Source organism: Triplophysa rosa, linkage group LG12 (genome assembly GCF_024868665.1).
Source record: "Triplophysa rosa linkage group LG12, Trosa_1v2, whole genome shotgun sequence".
Taxonomy (NCBI): Eukaryota; Metazoa; Chordata; class Actinopteri; order Cypriniformes; family Nemacheilidae; genus Triplophysa; species Triplophysa rosa.
In genome coordinates, this window is record NC_079901.1 from 8171153 (window position 1) to 8189218 (window position 18066).

An 18066-nucleotide genomic window follows, 5' to 3' on the forward strand; every position below is an offset into this window, starting at 1 on the left:
TCAGTCTTACCTCACCGATTATTGTACACAATGATCGTTCACCCAAAAATGCCAATTTTCATTATTTTATTACCAAGCGTTATCTTGTAAAAATAATCTAAATGTGGACATGCAAGATTTCAAGGCTATTAATTGGTGTATAGCAAATTAAACTTTGCTCTTTTCTTCCTATGGTAGTGTTTTGATTCAGAAGACGTTAGGGCTGTGCGATTTGGGGAAAATATCTAATTGCGATATTTTTGACAGACATTGCGATTGCGATTTGATTTGCGATTTTAACTTTTCTAATTCAAGCTTCAATTCAATATTGTTGTGTGGAGCACAGTATGGGTATAGTTACCCTGAAAGAAAACAACAACAAAAAAAAACATTTAATTGTTTCCATTAAAACCATTACAACATTAATTTTTGTAGTGTGCTTTGGGCATTATTCAAATAGGGCTTACTGTTGTTCAATTGGTTCCCAACTTCCAGATTACATCACACCAATACAATCCAAATACCAGTGTACACTATTATAGTTTCCATTAAAACAAATACAACTCCCATTGTAACCCTTAAATCCATAACATTTTCTATTGTGTTAGTGAATTATTAAAATAGTTCATAGTTTACATAGGCTGATTTATTATTGTTTAAGTATGTGGGATTTTTTAAAACAAGTAAAAAATGTGCTGAATGTTTAATTTCATCCAAGTGAAATTAGCAAAACAGTTAGATAGAATTTACATTTGTTTGAAACGCGGAGCTAGGCATGAGAGACGCGCAGCGCGGGGCAGAGACACGCGAGTATGACAGGCTGTGTGTGCGCGTCAAGTTTAAACGGCTCGTCCGCGAGACGCTCAACGCGGGGAAGAGTCGCGCGAGTATGACACAGGCTGTGTGTGCGGTCTTCTGAATTGGATGGTTCTTTAGTATTTATTTGCCTAATATGATCGATCTGACTCTGCAGATGCCATAATAACACACACTGTCTCTCTCCTGTTTGTTTTTTTAATGATGGACGTTTATGCAGTTGGCTGGGGCAGTGCTGATTAGGCATAACGGAGGTGCGCTCACTCAGTTGGTTAGCAAGAATGCCACTCAAAGTGTGCTTGGAACAGACGCGTTTCCTATTTTTCACATCGCTTCCACATCGCAGCCTCTTGCGATTAGCAAATCGCAACGTCTCACATCGCGATTGCGATTCGATTTCGATTAATCGTTCAGCCCTAGAAGACGTGACTGTCGAGTTACTGTTGTGTAGTTCCATCTGTTTTCTGGATAATTGGTTTTACAGGGTTAATAAGATGCAGCACTGCCTGTCTGTTCTGTATTTAAACCATGTTATCAGCTTGGAGGGCTTCTCAGCTGAACTGGTTGCTCAGGGCAAATTACCCTGTGGACTGTGTTTATTGTGTGGATCCCCCAGGGCCGTATCTGCGGAACCATCACGTTTCGCAGGGTTTCTTAATTAAATTGACTGCTGTTTGCTCAAAGTGTTCCACTGATACTGTTTATTAGTCTACAATACACTTAAGAATTGTTCTTCTGTGCTTATGGTCCAAATGGAAGGATGAGAGCTTTGTACAATACTTAAAAGCTCTCCAGATGGAGCCCTTTTTTCTGAAGAAAATTTTCCAACCGTAACACGTTGTTAGAATGTTGCTTTTTGCTTGCTAGGGCATTGCTAAAAAATTGTTGGAGTATTTTGGGTGGTTACTGAAAATTTGCCTACTGGCTTGATTAAAAAGCCTGTTTCCAAATTTCTATGATTTTTAGGTCCCTGGGTTTGCCTTTTCCCCATCCTTGTTTTGCCCATTTGTCACCAGACAAAATTAACAGAATACTCGAAGGATTGTTTTGTCACTGTTGATTGTACCAGTTTCACAAGACAGATTTTTCTGAGACAGAATCAATAGTAAGCCTTGTTTTGGTGTCATGTTATCCTTTGTACTGAATGTAACAATTGGAGTTACATAACATTAGGTAGTGATATATTAGGAGAACGTCTCTCTTCCCTTTGATCTCCACGCCTGGGTAAACATCTGTGAAAGATATGAGACAATCCAAAATAAGAGCTGTGTGTTATGGGGTGTTTATCGCTATATACAGAGGTGGGTAGAGTAGCCAAAATCTTTACTCAAGTAAAAGTACAAGTAACTAGAGAAATTGTTACTCAAGTAAAAGTCACTAGTTTAAAAATTACTTGAGTAAAAGTAAAAAAGTATGCAATGAAAAAACTACTCAAGTAGCTAGTTACTTAGTTACTTTGTATCTGATTATATAGGCCTACTACATAAAATTAATATTAACGCCAATATTTTAATATGACATTTTAATCAATATTTTTAATTATCATAAGCAGATATCTTTGCAATATACTAGAGAGACTAAAGAATAGACAAACACAGAAGAGACAAGCATTTCTGTAAATTTCATCTAGTCCTGATGTCAATGTAGTTTACACAACTTATTTAGAATAATAGACCATGTCAAACTAAAGCATGAACTAAACTCAGAGCATTTCCTAAGATGATCTAGAACATCTGCAGTGCTCTCTTAAATGAAATACACATTTTTGAACAAAGCTCATGTTTTCTCGTGTTGTGTCACGTGTGTGTTGTGAAACGCTCTTACTTGTAAACAAACAGTAAACAGTGAACCACACGCCCATCAACAAGTTTTCTTCCTTCTGTTCTTCAAATGTATATTTCTGCAAGCCCACGTCTCTGTGTCTGACAGGTAACGCGCATGTTGCTGTGTCTGACGAACAGGTCGCGCGGGTGCGCGCATATGGCGGGCATTTATCATTGCTGGCAAACAATATGACACATTTGCAGTTTTGATTGTATAGATATAGATTAATATCCACTTCATCCAACGCTCTTTGTGTTCTGCGTGTTCTTAAATTTCGCGCTACGAGGAGTGAGTAATCCTGCTTCAGATGATTCAGATCGTGCTGCGAACTGAACAAATCATTTGAACTGATTCATTAGCCTATTCAAGTGGTTTTGCCCATTGTTCAATTAATGCTTTCAAAAGAATCGATCACTCGGGAATGCCCGTAAAAAGAGACGACAACCTTGAAATAAACAACGCGTTTTAAAAAGCATATTTTAAAATGAAGGAACGAAGGAACGTCACGCAATGTAAGTTATGTAACAAAGTAAAAGTACAGATTTTCTATTAGAAATTTACTCAAGTAAGAGTAAAAGTACATACTTTTCATTTGACTTAAAAAGTACATATTTTCCAAAATGTTACTCAAGTAAATGTAACGAAGTAAATGTAGAGCGTTACTACCCACCTCTGGCTATATATAATTCTGGATATTGTTTACATTTCTCTGAAATCACAGTAACTTAATTTCCATCAAGAAGTCGGGATTTAGAATACTATAATGCCGTATTTAATATATTTCATTTATTTATTATTTATTTATGTATAATTTAAAAGATTTACTTTACAAATGTTTAAGATTTTTTCATTTTTTAGCGTCATTAAAATCAAAAAAGTTTTTGCAATCCAACATTGCAATAATACTGTATACGGATAAAAGGCATAGCAATTATCCAGATATGAAAGATTTGATAGTGGCACATGGTGGGCCAGCCCATAAGCATTGGTGAGATCTGATTGGCTAGGATGTTCAGAGAGGCCTCCTGATCCTCAACTCAAACAATAGTTTAGACCATCACTAGACCTTTCTGCATTCATGCAACCAACTGTGTCACCTGTAAGGTAGAATGCTCTTCTGTACAGAGCCTATTTCCAACCCAGCGAATCATTGTAATGCAGGATTTCCCCCTCGATGCATTGGTATGTGCACGTTTTGATCTGCATTTAGAGAGTTTGACTCAAGTGTGAAAGAAACTGTGCTGTTTTTCTTTGTTTGATGTGATGTTTAAGTTCTGTGGGTTGTCATTTGTCATCCATCGTTGTCACTTGCTTTCATGCTGTTTCTCATGCTTTTCTACTTTTCTCCTCTGCCCTCCATTTTTCTCTGGTGTTCCTTGACTTCTTTTCTCTGGACCTGGTTGATGTCGGTTCATCTGTACAGAAGGTTACCTTGTCCTGTTCCTGGATGTCTGCCTATGTAATTCCCTCTGATTCTCTCTTTGTGCTTGGCTGTGAGCCACTGTGCCTTATTCTGACGTCGGTCTTTACAAAAGCTGCAGTATTCGTCTGTTATGTTTATAGTTCCACCCTGTTTGCTTGAATATTTCTGCTCGTGCTTGTGTAGACGTTTGAGTTGCTGAAGATAATGTCTATTGGGTAAATACAATTTTACCTCTAGAAATGTTCTCATAATGCTTTTGTGTCAAGTTGCAGCTCTCAAATGAAAATTTGGTCAGCATTTACTCACCCTCATGTTGTTCCAAACCATTGTTTTCTAAAGAAGCATCCAGAAATGTCCTGCCCTCTCTTCTCCATCCAGAGAAAATGAACGATGAATGTTGACAGAAAGAGCTGTCAGAAATCAAATGATACAATCAGGATGAGTAAATGAGGATGGAATTTTCAGTTTTCCTAAGTTCCGTTGTCAGATAAAACTTTTAGATGTCTAGATTTCATGTGAAAAGTTCTTCCTGTTATGCTGCTTTAGTTTCTCATGTATAGCGTGACGTACCACAGCGGACAGCGGGTTTCATTTACACTGATCTTTTGTGTTTGTGCAGACGCTGCAGGAACGGGTTTGTGAGTTTCAGGCGCGCCTCCGCAGTGAAGACGCTGCTAAAAGACTCTTGCTGAAGAGCCTGCAGTCGCACGACCACCAGATCAACCAAGAACATCCATCAAATAATCAAGAACATCCACTTGTTCACCAAGAACCTCACGAGCAGCCCAGACAGCTGAGCAGTCAGCTCAACCAAGCTGTATCGCCCACAGGTAAGAGACACAAACTGTCATGTGTGATTACAAACCTTTTTATTTTAGATTTTAAATGGCAAACATACTCTATACAAGTAAATGAATGCAATCACTTCTAGTCACTACACACGTCTAGTTTCTCAATTTAACATTTTGCGTTATAAATTGCGTTCTGACATAAATATGAAGTTTGGGTCGGAATTCTGTGTTGTCAGCGTTTAGCCGTCCACGGATTATAAAAACTCACCTGTCACCTTCATTTTGTATTAAATCAATTTATTGTGTTTTAATGTGTTTTGATTAAAAATAATGAACCACAAAAAAACATTCATTTTAATTGAGGTAAAATATTAAAATTACACCGTGGAAATGTAACCATATCAAATATCTACTTCATTTCGTTGATTAAAAAGTGTTTAATGTGGGCGAATATTGTTCCGTTTTTCATCAAGAATAATAATTAACCAACATTTTAAGCATATTTTGTTGAAAGTAGGGCTGTCAAACGATTAATCGTGATTAATCGCATCCAGAATAAAAGTTTGTGTTTACATAATATATGTCTGTGTACTGTGCATATTCATTTTGTATTTATAAACACAATATTTAGGAAATATTTATATGTATTCATTTATATTTACAAGTAATTGAAATTATATATAAACAATGAATAATTTTTCTTAAATATATACATGTTTAAAAATACAAAATTAATATGCACAGTACACAGACATACTATATATTATGTAAACACAAACTTTTATTCTTGATGCGATTAATCACGATTTATTGTTTGACAGCCCTATAGTTCAAAGTAAGGAAATCTAAAAAAAATAACAAATAATGTTAAAGATGCCTTTATGATGTCTTTGTATTGCATTGTAATGTGATTTTCTCATTTAGCTGCTGACATTTTTACATTTGGCAGATGCCCATCAAAAGTGCCTCACAGATATTTTAAGTTACACATTTCAGTTTGTGTGTTGACTGGGAATCAAACCCATGACCTTGGTGTCTGTAAGCGCCCTGGTTTACCAGTTGAACTATTATCGACATGGTTACAGCTAGCTACAGTATCTTAAAAAATCACATTGGTTTAATGACAGGTAGTTGAAAATGACTATCGCCCCCCCCAGCTTTGTTTCAGAGGAACACAACAGCACTATACACTCACAATGTGCTGGAGAAGCATTCATATGTTTGTCAAGGATGTTTCTGCTGATATCACCTGTGATGTTTTTTCGTTGCAGATGTGTTTAAAATGTGTGTGTTTACTGCAGGTACCAGGGTCTCTAATGCTTTAAATCAGAGGTCTGTGGATTTTTCCAACGCTTTACAAATAAATAAGGTTCAATCCAAAGAACGGCTCCAAAAAGACGAAGGGGAACAACTCGCTCTCATCACAGGGCTACGCACACAGGTGTGTTACACACAAACACACACAGCAGAGCTCAGTGTTTCAGACGGATCATTTACATTCCCTGCCCCTTGTGAATCGTGACCTTTTGTGCACGGATATTCATTGTTTCTGTATCTCATGAGGGTTGATGCGTGAGACACGCTGACTTCGGGAGTGGATTCAATACGGTTTGCTGGTTTTTGTAGGTCAAGGAGCTGGAGGAGAAACTAGTGCACCAGACGCAGGAGGTGGAGAGACTGCGCTCTGAGCTGGTAAGATCAACAACAGCCTTGTGGTCGCAACACTTTTGTTTCGGTGTTTGAGAAGAAGTTTGCATTCTCAGTGATATGGTAGATGTTTTGTTGATAGTAGAGGAACGTAACCGTCATAGTCTCAGATGTTTGTGTGTAGGGGGCGACAGATCTGGAGAAACAGCTGGAGGTGCTGGAGACTGAGAACCAGCGTCTCAAACAGGAGCTGAGGGCTAGTCACGGCCAACAGCCTCCGACCACCTGCTCTACCCCCCACTGCCCACACAGCCAGGTATGTAATCACAGATGACCTAAACACTCTCTCTTTCATACACGCATTCATATCAGGTACAGTAACATGACACAGTGTTCTAACCAGGTGCAACCAAGGCAAGTTGTTTCTGGGAGGGGTCCCGCTCCCCTGGGCCGTGTTTCTCACCCACATTTTTATTAGAAATTGCGTATTTAATCAATAAGTGTAACAAAATATAAAAATATTAGTTACTTTAAAAATAAAACCATGAAAATAAAAAGCCATCAGCCGTTGGAATTTCCTCCCCCTCGATCGTACCCCTGAGGTGATTATGTCACATTAACAACATTAGTAACCGCATTAGGTTAGGTGCAGCAAGTCAATTTACAGCACAACGTTAAACATTCCCGTATGTGCGCGCAGATTATTTCTGATTTCAGATTGTTTGCAATGAAAGAGCCACACTTTTTAAACACTGAGCGCTCAGTTTTTTTCAAGAATTAAAAAAGTTAACCTTGGCTTAAACGCTGTTTTCATCAATGTCGATGTTTACTCAGCTGTCCAATCACAGTTCAGGAGGGGCGGGACAAATACCTCACCAACCAACCAACACATCATACTTGTACAACCAGATTTCTATGCACACTGACTGAAAAACAATGCTGAAGTAGGGCTTTCAAACGATTAATCGCATCCAGAATAAAGGTTTGTGTTTACATTATATATGTATGTGTACTGTGCAAATTAGTTTTGTTTTTATAAACACATACATTGACACATACTGTACATGTATATATTTAAAAAATATATATAAAAATGAATAAATGTTTATATATATGTATATATATATATTTTTTTTAATATTCAATCTAAATATTTATATACAATATACATGCAAATACTTCCACGTACACATACATGTATATATTTAAGAAAAACATCATTTAAAAATATATAAACATTTATTTTTATATTTTTCTTAAATATGTACATGTGTACGTGGAAATATTTGCATGTGTACTGTATATATAAATATTTAAATATTATTTAAAATATATAAAAACTATAAAACATTTATTCATTTTTTTTGTTTCATTTCTAAATATTTTTATATATACATGCAAATATTTCCACGTACACATACATGTATATATTTAAGAAAAATTTGTATGTTTATAATTACAAAATAAAATAAATATATATATATACAGTATATTGTGTAAGCCCAAACTTTTATTCTGGATGCGATTAATCGTTTAACAGCCAGCTGTAGTTCATATTTCTGTATTCGTGTATCTATTTCTGTGTCCAATGATATCCTCAGACTACCACAGCATTAATATCTGCGAAATAATAGATACTTTTAACAGATCTTGGCTGGAAAAACTGTTCCCAGTGTTTGCAGGACAGTGTTTTGCAGCAATGAAAAGCAATGTAAAAGAGTCTGTTGTGACCATGAAGAATATCTTTACATGTAAACATTTTGTGAATAACTGTACATCCAAAGTTGTTGGTGTCAAGTACTTTCCAGGAAAGCCAAATCAAAAATAATTTGTTTAAAGTCCTGCCTCACATTTGAAAACATGAAATTCATTTTCATACATCCATTCTCTTGAATGTAATTGTAAATTATTGGCGATGTGTTGCAGTTCATCAAGATGTGATGTGCTCAGTCAACTGCTAATTCTTTCTGTCCGTCTCAGAATGTGGAGGTCCTGCGAGGCGAGCTGTGTCGTAAAGAGGAGGAGTGCCGTGAGCGGGAGCAGCGTCTGGCTGCGCTGGAGCAGGAGGTGCAGGTGAAGACCGGTATGGTGGTAAAGCTCCAGCAGCAGTTAGAGGAGGCCGCACGGCACAGACAGCAGCTCCAGCGGCAACTGGAGGAGACGTCGATGCACAGGAGCCAGAACGAGGAGCAGTTAACCTCACGACTTCATGATGCCGAGGAGGCTCTGTCACGCCAGGCTGCGCTGCCCCCACAGGTCAAGGTGAGAACTGCAGGCTACAGAGATCCTTGTCTCAATGGACTGCACTTCTATTTGTTTTTTATACAAATAGAGAATGTTTTTATTGAGACGTGTCTTGTATTATTCTTTTCAGTATGTGACTAGGACGGTTGAAGTGGAGTCGTCTCAGTGTAAGCAGGCTTTAATGGAGGCTCAGGCTCGTAACCAGATGCTTCAGGAGCAGCTGGGTGTGCAGAGACAACTCCTCAGAGAACTGGAACAACAGCTCCACGAGTCCCAGAGAACCAGCAGTCAGCTACGTCAGCAGGTATCACCACACACGATTCCTCTATGATGCACATTCTGAGACGCTTTGGAGTATCTCTCTGAAGATCAGTCTTGTCGGTACCCAAGCAGTTTGATTTTCGTAGTAAGATTGAAATGTGAGGTCCCTGTCATTGAGGTGAGGTTGTGGAAGAGCAGGTTAATGGCTCTTTCTTCACTTTTATTACAGCTGAGGACGGATCGCAGCCGTCTCTACGGTCTGCTCTCCAAGGCAGTGGGTGGGGGTAACGTGGAGGTCACCGGCAGGCTCTCCAAGGTCGGCCGGTTTGCTCTGCAGCGGGTCAGAGGTCAAAAATGTCTGTTGTCTGATATCAACTCGAACATAAAAACGTTTACTTTAGGGATGGGAAAAAGACATTTATAGTGTAGATTTCTTTCAGAATGTCATGTTGGCTGATGCTCACATTTTTGACCTTTCTTGCCCCGAATCTTCAGAGTAGCTAGCTCATAACGTGACTCCGAATTGCGTGATCCAAATCATCCGCTGTGAAATAGTTGACCACCTTGTGTATTTCATTCGTATTGAATGTGCGTGAGTCCAGCTGCCCTTCTCGTGTGTGACCAATGACCCCCCCCCCGCACCAAAAATCACATGTAACTGCATTAGAAGAGTCTGACACATGACTCTGATCTAAATAACCACAATGAAGCTCAAAGAATCGTTTGTAGAGACGTCTGTGTATGTGTGTGTGTCAGATTCTCGTGCATGAGGGTGAGATGGAGAGAGCTCAGTGTCAGCTGGAGGCCGAGATGCAGAGTCTGGAGGAGGAGAAGAACAGAGTGATCGAGGAAGCATTCATCAGAGCCGAGAGCGAGATGAAGGCCGTCCACGAGAACCTCGCAGGTGAATTGTAAACCTTTCGGGATTGAGATTCTCCCGGTCTCTTCTCATCCATGTGACTAATTCATGTTCATGCTAACCCTCGGTCTGCGTGCGCAGGCGTGCGGATGAACCTCCTGACCCTGCAGCCGGCTCTGAGGACGCTCACTTGCGATTACAACTGTCTGAAGAGGCAGGTGCAGGACTTCCCTTACATGCTGGAGAAAGCCATCGCCGAGGCAAAGCAAGAGGTGAGATGAGTACAGACAAACGCAGAACGCACCTTAGCTCGATCGCTTGGATGCTAAAAGCATTGTGCTGGTTTGGTGTGATGTAGATCTGTCAGGTGATCGGAGAGGTGAGCAGCGCAAACCAAGAACTGCTGAGGAAATACAAGCGCGAGATGAACCTGAGGAAGAAATGCCATAATGAGCTGGTGCGCCTCAAAGGTGAGAACGCAAAGCATTCTGGGACGTATGTCTGTGCATTGAACAGGGTCAATAAACACGCATCGTTTTTCAGGAAACATTCGCGTGTTGTGCCGAGTACGTCCCATCTGCCCCGGAGAAGCAGATGCTGCTGAGACCAAAAACCTCGTGACCTTTGACCTTGATGATGACGCTGCTCTTTACCTGTCCAATAAGGGCAAGCTCATGACCTTTCAACTTGACAAAGTCTTTCCTCCTCAGGCTACTCAAGAAGAGGTTAGTGCACAAGTTATCTCATGTTTATACGTATATGCGTTTGTCCTGTGTGTAATGTGACCTCACAATTTCCCGTCTTCTGATTGGCCAGGTGTTCCAGGAAGTGCAGTCTCTGGTCACCTCCTGTATCGATGGCTTTAACGTATGCATCTTCGCCTATGGGCAGACAGGTTCTGGAAAGACCTACACTATGGAGGTACTGCCTCACTACATTCGCGTATCTGCTTCCTTCTTCCTAAAATGATGTTCTAACGTTTTTCTCTGTCCTGTAGGGCGTTCCTAATGACCCTGGCATTAACCAGCGCGCTCTCCGGCTGCTCTTCTCTGAAGTGTCGGAGAAGAAGCCAGACTGGGATTACAAGATCACCGTCAGCATGGTGGAAATCTACAACGAGACGCTTCGGTAAGAGAACCGGTGTCGTGCAGATATTCACCACTTGTGTTTTATCATTTACGTGGCGTCTAGTCTGGTGTGTATTAGATTCTGCTGATCAGAAGTTGTGTAAAAACAGATTAGATTAAAAATCACCCATCCGCAAGCCATAAACAGAATAGACCACACGTCACACTTTTTTATCTCACCTCTTGTGTTCCTGCGGTGTTGCGTAACCTCTGCCCATATGGAGAGATTATGTTTTATACTGAATGCAGAAGGATCAGCTTACTTTAAGCATCCCACTTTTGGAGTTTTTACACAAGCCTAGTTCTTATGCAAAGTTAGTGGTTTTTGCTAAAAGAAGCATCACTACAACATTGCTCGCTGTTAATGTTAGTGTCTCACATAATGTGACTTGAGGAGAGTTCTAGTGCTTTTCATATGGTGTTCCTGTAGCTTTAATGGTACAGTATAATGTTTGCAACATCAAGCACATAGGATTCAAAATAAATAATACAATGACTTTGTCAGTGCTTTTCCAAAATTGGGTTGTCAGCATATACACGTTTGCAAAATTTGCAGTAAAGACAGCGCCCCATGCTGTTCAAAACATGTATCGAGATTCATTTAAAGTCCCCGTGAACCGGAAGTTGCGATCGTTTTTACTTTCCTATCCTGACACATGAAAGTGAAAAGTGAAATGAGTGAAAAGGAATTTCAAAGGAGAAAATTAGTGGGCGTGGTTTGTTTTTCACTGCGAATTAATTGGACGTGTAAAAACAGCTGTTGCATTGATTTTGAAATGAAACTGGCAGCAGACTGACAGTTGAAGGGGAGGAGTTAACGGATGCTCCGGCCAAGCCGTCTAACACACGTCATTTGAGATGGATAGTCATTTCAGGGCGGAAGTGCATTTTCAGATTTTAACTGAAGATTATGAGGGTACATGAATTTTAAAAAGAAAATGACCCACATTGATAAGCTATTTTTTATAAACGCTGCAATATTTCATGAAAAAAATAAGAATTGTCATTTTTAATTTCACTGGGACTTTAACATCTCAACCGACTTGAATCGTCACATTATAATCGATTTTCAACCGGTTCACGGTGAATTGTTACATCCTATTTCTATTTCTAACTTTCTATTTGATTCCTGCAGAAATCTTCTGGGTGATAATCCGAATGAGAAGCTTGATATAAAGATGTGTCCGGATGGGAGTGGGCAGCTGTATGTGCCAGGACTCACCGAGTTCACCGTGGAGAGCGCGGAGGACATTAACAAGGTGAGAGTTCATACCATCTCACCCAGATGAACAGCAAGATGTAATCAAAGGAAGTCCATATTTGCGTATTTATGAAAGTCTGTTTACACAATGTATAGTGCAATGTTGCTGTGTAATTCAGTTTGTCATCGTTCCTATTTAAGGAGTATTAAATACACAGGCATTAACCTTAAGCTTTATTTATTCAGTCTTTGTTTCCGTTGACCATTGAACCCTGCAGGTATTTGAACTGGGTCACATGAACAGGGCAACGGCATGTACCAATCTAAATGAGCACAGCTCTCGCTCTCACGCCCTCCTCATCATCACCGTAGCGGGTTTCAACTCATCAACAGGCCACCGTACCTCAGGTACACACGCATTTATGTGGACATCCATAGACCTCTATTATTTTACAGCCTAACCCTCAGCCACATGTTGACTTGAGCAGAAATATTTTTTACAATTTATGAAAATTCCCTTACAAATTTCTTTTTTTTTAGTCCTGTGGAAATTGAACTCTTATTAATATACATAACTATGTCTTCAGAGGTGTAAAAAAGTCTTTACATAACGAAGCGTTATGTTTTTATTACTTTAGAATGAGCTATTTCTATCTACATACACCACGGGTCCGCTTACATGGAGTTCGCCATGTTGTTTCTACAATAGCCCTAAACAGACAAACTGCTTTACAGAACGCGTTTTGTAAATACGTTATGTCCTTCAGCAAAGAAGAGAAAACATGATGACATCTTAGTCCTGTGTCAGCCACCGTAGTGCTATGAAAGAGAGGGGTGGAGTGAGCCGTTGATTGCAGTTTTAAATTTCATACACTGGACCTTTAACACCGTGTTTTAACACTCTCTGTTTTAACACACTCACTCTCTCTCTCTGTTTTGCAGGTAAGCTGAATCTGGTCGATCTGGCCGGTTCTGAGCGAATCGCCAAATCCGGTGCTGAGGGCAGCCGTCTGCGTGAGGCTCAGTGCATCAACAAGTCACTGTCTGCGCTGGGTGATGTCATCAACGCACTGCGCTCCAAACACTCACACGTGCCCTTCCGAAACTCCCGCCTCACATACCTCCTGCAGGACTCGCTGAGTGGAGATAGTAAAACCCTCATGATGGTGCAGGTGAGTCCCACGTTCGGCTGCATACAGGGTGTTTTTAAAACGTGTAGTGGGTCAGTAAGGCTAGATTTGTTCTGGGAGTATAGAGAAAGGCTTATTTTAAACCATTTTCTGATGGATTTTAATTGGATTGTAGCTTGTTAAGCAGGTCAGGTATTTTAAGCGGTTTTGTGCACACATTAATCGCCATAAAAAAAATCATCAGCAAATGTGAGACCGCTTCAGCCTTTGGTGTGTATTGTAGAAGGCAACATGGGATCAATATTTACTTTGGATTTTATTTTTGATTTACAATAATAACCAGTAATCTCCGTCAATTTTTTAATCCAGTCAGTGAAATCATGTTACATGTGAATCACAAGACAGATGTCATGTTTTTCATGTGCAGTTTCCCATTCTTATTTGCTGTCAGCCATTGGTTGTGTGTTTGTTTCTCTGTGGCAGGTGTCTCCTCTAGAGAGTAACGTCAGCGAATCTGTCTGCTCTCTGAAGTTTGCTCAGCGTGTTCGGACTGTTGAGATCGGCCTCTCGTCGTCATCACGACGACAAGCAGAGAACTCTTCAACATCCTCCTCACCTACACATGACAGCGTGGAGGTACACACACATTCTTGTGCTCATGTCTGAACACAAAGACACCTTTGACTCCCTCATCTACAGCTTCTCTCTTGTTACTACAAGAACAACTTTTTTGGTCCACAATACACTCTGTTCCTCCCTGGTCTCTTGTTGTTTTTTTAAGTGATATTGCTGTTTTATTGTATTTTATGGCATGTCATTGAAAACAAACAAACATTTCCAAACTTCCATTCAGGCAGTTTTAGCTTGCAACCTTTCCCAGTATTTTAATGTTTCCCCTTTCCTCTTAAATTTCTCTAAATAAAACAAGTTCTTTTGGCTTTCTGATTGCAGCTGGACTCTCCTCCCGTGACTCCTGTCGCACTTCCCATCTCAAGGGCCAGTAGCGCAGGTTCGACCCTCTCCTCCACCTCTAAAAGCAGCACCCGCCAGAGGTCCCACAGCCAGCTTTCCACAGGTAACTCATTCACTTATTACACGAGACTGATTTATTTACATCAACAATACATCCCAAGAAATACCTGCTAATATGAAAACAAAATCATCTGTTGTCTTACAATGTAAGCTGCCACCTCATACATTCAGGACAGGTCACACTTTATAAACAAAAAGTCAGTTCTGTTCCCTTTACTTGCAACTTACGGTTTGCATTGTGACCCTGTAATTGGTTGGTTTACAGAGAGACAGGTAGACAGAAGCAGCCCATTGGCTGGGGACGGTGGGCAGGTAGGTGGGGTTTTATGTGGTTGGTCGCTTGGCATGAAAACGCTCAGCATGGCATGGTGCCCCACGCGTCACCTGGTCAATGCCCACCCATCTAACACAGCGCCTTTAACCCCAAGAAGCTTTGTGTGAGTGTGTATGTCCGTTAAGATAAATGTTGCCCAGTTTGTTGATTTTCTTTTCGTCTTGTTTTGCTTAATGTTTTTGTCTAATTTATTTGTTGTCTTTTGTGGGTTTTGCAATTGTGCATTGCGTATTTATTGTATGTCATTGTTAAGTACATGTGTGAGAGAGAAAGAGGCGATAAGTGTGTGTGTTTGTGCAATTACCCACAGTAGAGGTCTGCGTGATTCGTTTGCATTCCACACCGGTGGACATTTTTCCACGTCCACCCCTCAATTTAGATGCTTTTTCCACAGGTTCTGCATTTTAAAACGGATTATTTATATAATTTAGATTTTTTTTTAGATTCAATTTATCGTCATTGCACATGTACAAGTACAAGGCAATGAAATATGACCTCTGCATTTAACCCATCCAGAGAGTAGTGAACACACGCACAGCAAGTGGTGAACACACGTACCCCAGAGCAGTGGGCAGCTATCACTGCAGCGCCCGGGGAGCAAGTAGGGGTAAGGTGCCTTGCTCAAGGGCACCTCAGTTGTTACCCGCCGGCCCTGGGAATCGAACCGGCAACCTTCTGGTCATGAGTCCGACTCTCTAACCATTAGGCCACAACTGCCCTGCACGGCTTTGCCCAGCTTTTGCACCCATAATGGTGCAAAAGCCACTAATTTGCCACTAATTATCATCCGTTAAAAGATTAAAACATTAAAGGCCAAACCTACCTTATCCTTACCTCTTAAAGGAATAGTTTACCCCAAAATTCTTACATAACTTAGTCATCCCATTCTAGACGTATATATATATATATATAAACTAATTAATTGCAGTATGTCCGACTTCCGAATGCTACAGCGATGAAGCTCTTGTTAAAAAGACACAAATTACAGACAGTTCCCACAGAGAAACTTTTAGAAATGCCGCCCACTCTCGCCTGCGAATCAAAAATATAATCAGAGCAACAACAAATTCACGAGTCCTCTGGGAATGCAGACCCCTAACCCACAGCTTTTGTTTGGCTGGGCTGCCCTGTGGTGATGGTGACATGATGATGTGTTTGTTGTTTTTATTACAAATGTGAAATTATCGTGAGGGTAAAAAAGTTCAACCTTATTATGACACACAAAGATTCTCCTGTGACATGAGTAATAACTCCGCTCAATTGTCTTAACCATAGCGAAAGAGATTTCTATACTTCAAAATTTTACAATTATTACAGAATTGTTAAAAATTGTAGAGCGAAGATAGCAAATGAAATCTGACCAGCGTATTTTAATAATATCCGTTGTGTGGTTTTCACAGGAACAGCGTGCCGCCCCAGGCTTTTTTTCGCTGTCATTAAAACGTAAACCTCAAAAGATAAGTCATCACCGCTTATGTACATCCCACGCTTCATCTCTGCCTTGTTTTCGTTTATAGGACGAATGAAGTTGATAGCGTGACAGACGCCTCAAAAACGGAGCACTGAGAGATGCCCACCTTCAGTGCCGTTCATCCTCCACAGCTCTCGACCAATCAGCTCCCTCCTTGAGGATTCTACCAATGATATTCTGCTTCCTGGTAAGGAAGGAGCTTAACTGGCAAATCAGGGTTTGTGTTATCAACCACGACGATGAGTGACCTCAACCGAATTAACATTCCTAATCATTGGACGTGATTTATAATGATACGTGATTGAAGATAAGGACCATCCCCCTGACCTCTCGACAGCATCTGCTGCCTCAGGATGTGGAGATCCTTCTGTTACGGCAAAGTATTTCCGGGCAATAATGCACTTTAGTCGAGACTGTCATTTGTAGTGTTAATGTTACGTAAATGCATTTGATTTACAATGCTTGAATGTGCGTGTTTGTATTATCTGTGTCCGAGCGGGATATTTTCATTTTGATTCCTTGAGATCTTAAAGGGATACTTCACCCAAAAATGAAAATGCTGTCATCATCTACTCAAAAATTCTTTGTTCAGCTGAACACTATGGAAGATATTTGGAAGAAGGTCAGTAACCAAACATATCTCATCCCCCATTTACTGCCATAGTGCGGGGTGAGATCTGCTTGGTACTGACATTCTTCCAAATATCTTCCTTTGTGTTCAACAGAACAACAAAATTTATACAGCTTTGGAACAACCTGAGGGTGACTAAATGATGACAGAATTTTCATTTTTGGGTGAACTATCCCTCTAAAGAGATCCTTGTCTCCTTAAGAGAACTTTTTCTTTATCAATCTCTTAAATTTTTCTGCAAGAAAAATTAATACCTTTAGAACTGACACACGTTGAAAACCGTTTAATCGTGACAATAAGAAATAATGCAAAGAGTTTGATTTCTCGGTAGCATTGTGTATTTTTTGTATATACTATAGAAACTCAAAGGCCATTTAAAGCCTGGACGTGTCTTCCTGATCCATGCATGTGTTGAGACTGTCAGAATGTGCTCGAATTTTTGTTTCTTTTTATGACAATCATTAAAGATTTTCATGATGAACATGATGCTATACAGTGTTTGCTGAACTCTGCGAGTAAACAGGATGAGGACTAGATTTGTAAATATGTATGCATTCATATGACCCCTCCCTGAGCTAAAAGTACGTAAACAGTGGACACGTTTGACTTGAACTGTAAAAATCCACCAGTTTGTGGCTCTGAGGGTCTTGCTTGTATTCACATTGATGTACGTTTGTATACAGTTTTGTTTTTGTACACTGTTTTTAATAAATGCTCTGAACCAAACTTTGGCTAAATGATTCATCTTATTCATAGTTGTGCTTCCAGTAGGATCTTATTTTTCACATTGTCATCATTTTGTTAACAGCATTGTTGCAATTCAGAATGTTACATGCTTGCAAGTGACCCAAAATCTAAGCAATTTGTTCTCAAAACTCAATAATCTGTAGTGTACACAGTAAACTTTTTTGTGTAATGTATTTTATACACAAGTGAAGCTTTAGTGGCATCTAGCGGGGAGGTTGTGAATTGCAACCACTCACTCCACCCCTCCCTTTCGAAGCACGGTGGCTGACACAGAACTCAGATATCGTCAAGTTTTCACTTTGCCGAAGGAGATAACATATTTACGAAACTTGTTCTGTAGAGCAGTTTGTCTGTTTAGGGCTCCTTTAGAAACAACATGGTGAATTCCATGGAAGTGGACCCGCGGTGTGTGTAGATAGAAATAGTTCATTCTAAAGTAATAAAAACATAACGCTTCATTATGTAAGGTCTCTTTATACACCTCTGAAGACATAGTTATGCATATTATTTTGCATTTCTGTCAATAGATCTTCCAAATAATGACACACA

At 39.9% G+C, this 18066-nt stretch overlaps 1 protein-coding gene across 6 annotated transcripts in view; it reads left to right on the forward strand.

Moving 5' to 3' along the window:
* kifc3 (kinesin family member C3) overlaps nucleotides 1-17490 on the forward strand; it is a 39870-nt gene extending 22380 nt beyond the window's left edge. For 3 of the 6 annotated variants that reach the window (XM_057347430.1, XM_057347429.1, XM_057347432.1), the window contains 20 exons: nucleotides 4043-4078; nucleotides 4662-4872; nucleotides 6135-6274; nucleotides 6460-6525; nucleotides 6665-6796; nucleotides 8461-8742; nucleotides 8855-9028; nucleotides 9742-9889; nucleotides 9986-10116; nucleotides 10203-10314; nucleotides 10388-10569; nucleotides 10661-10765; nucleotides 10842-10972; nucleotides 12107-12230; nucleotides 12451-12580; nucleotides 13115-13344; nucleotides 13786-13938; nucleotides 14254-14377; nucleotides 14600-14771; nucleotides 16186-17490. In XM_057347430.1, the coding sequence (XP_057203413.1) occupies nucleotides 4043-4078; nucleotides 4662-4872; nucleotides 6135-6274; nucleotides 6460-6525; nucleotides 6665-6796; nucleotides 8461-8742; nucleotides 8855-9028; nucleotides 9742-9889; nucleotides 9986-10116; nucleotides 10203-10314; nucleotides 10388-10569; nucleotides 10661-10765; nucleotides 10842-10972; nucleotides 12107-12230; nucleotides 12451-12580; nucleotides 13115-13344; nucleotides 13786-13938; nucleotides 14254-14377; nucleotides 14600-14771; nucleotides 16186-16234 (2832 nt within the window). In that variant the 3' untranslated portion in view covers nucleotides 16235-17490. The remainder of the gene's footprint in view (nucleotides 1-4042; nucleotides 4079-4661; nucleotides 4873-6134; nucleotides 6275-6459; nucleotides 6526-6664; nucleotides 6797-8460; nucleotides 8743-8854; nucleotides 9029-9741; nucleotides 9890-9985; nucleotides 10117-10202; nucleotides 10315-10387; nucleotides 10570-10660; nucleotides 10766-10841; nucleotides 10973-12106; nucleotides 12231-12450; nucleotides 12581-13114; nucleotides 13345-13785; nucleotides 13939-14253; nucleotides 14378-14599; nucleotides 14772-16185) is intronic. The other 3 variants (XM_057347433.1, XM_057347434.1, XM_057347431.1) reach the window with 3 other exon arrangements.
* Nucleotides 17491-18066: the final 576 nt, after the last annotated feature.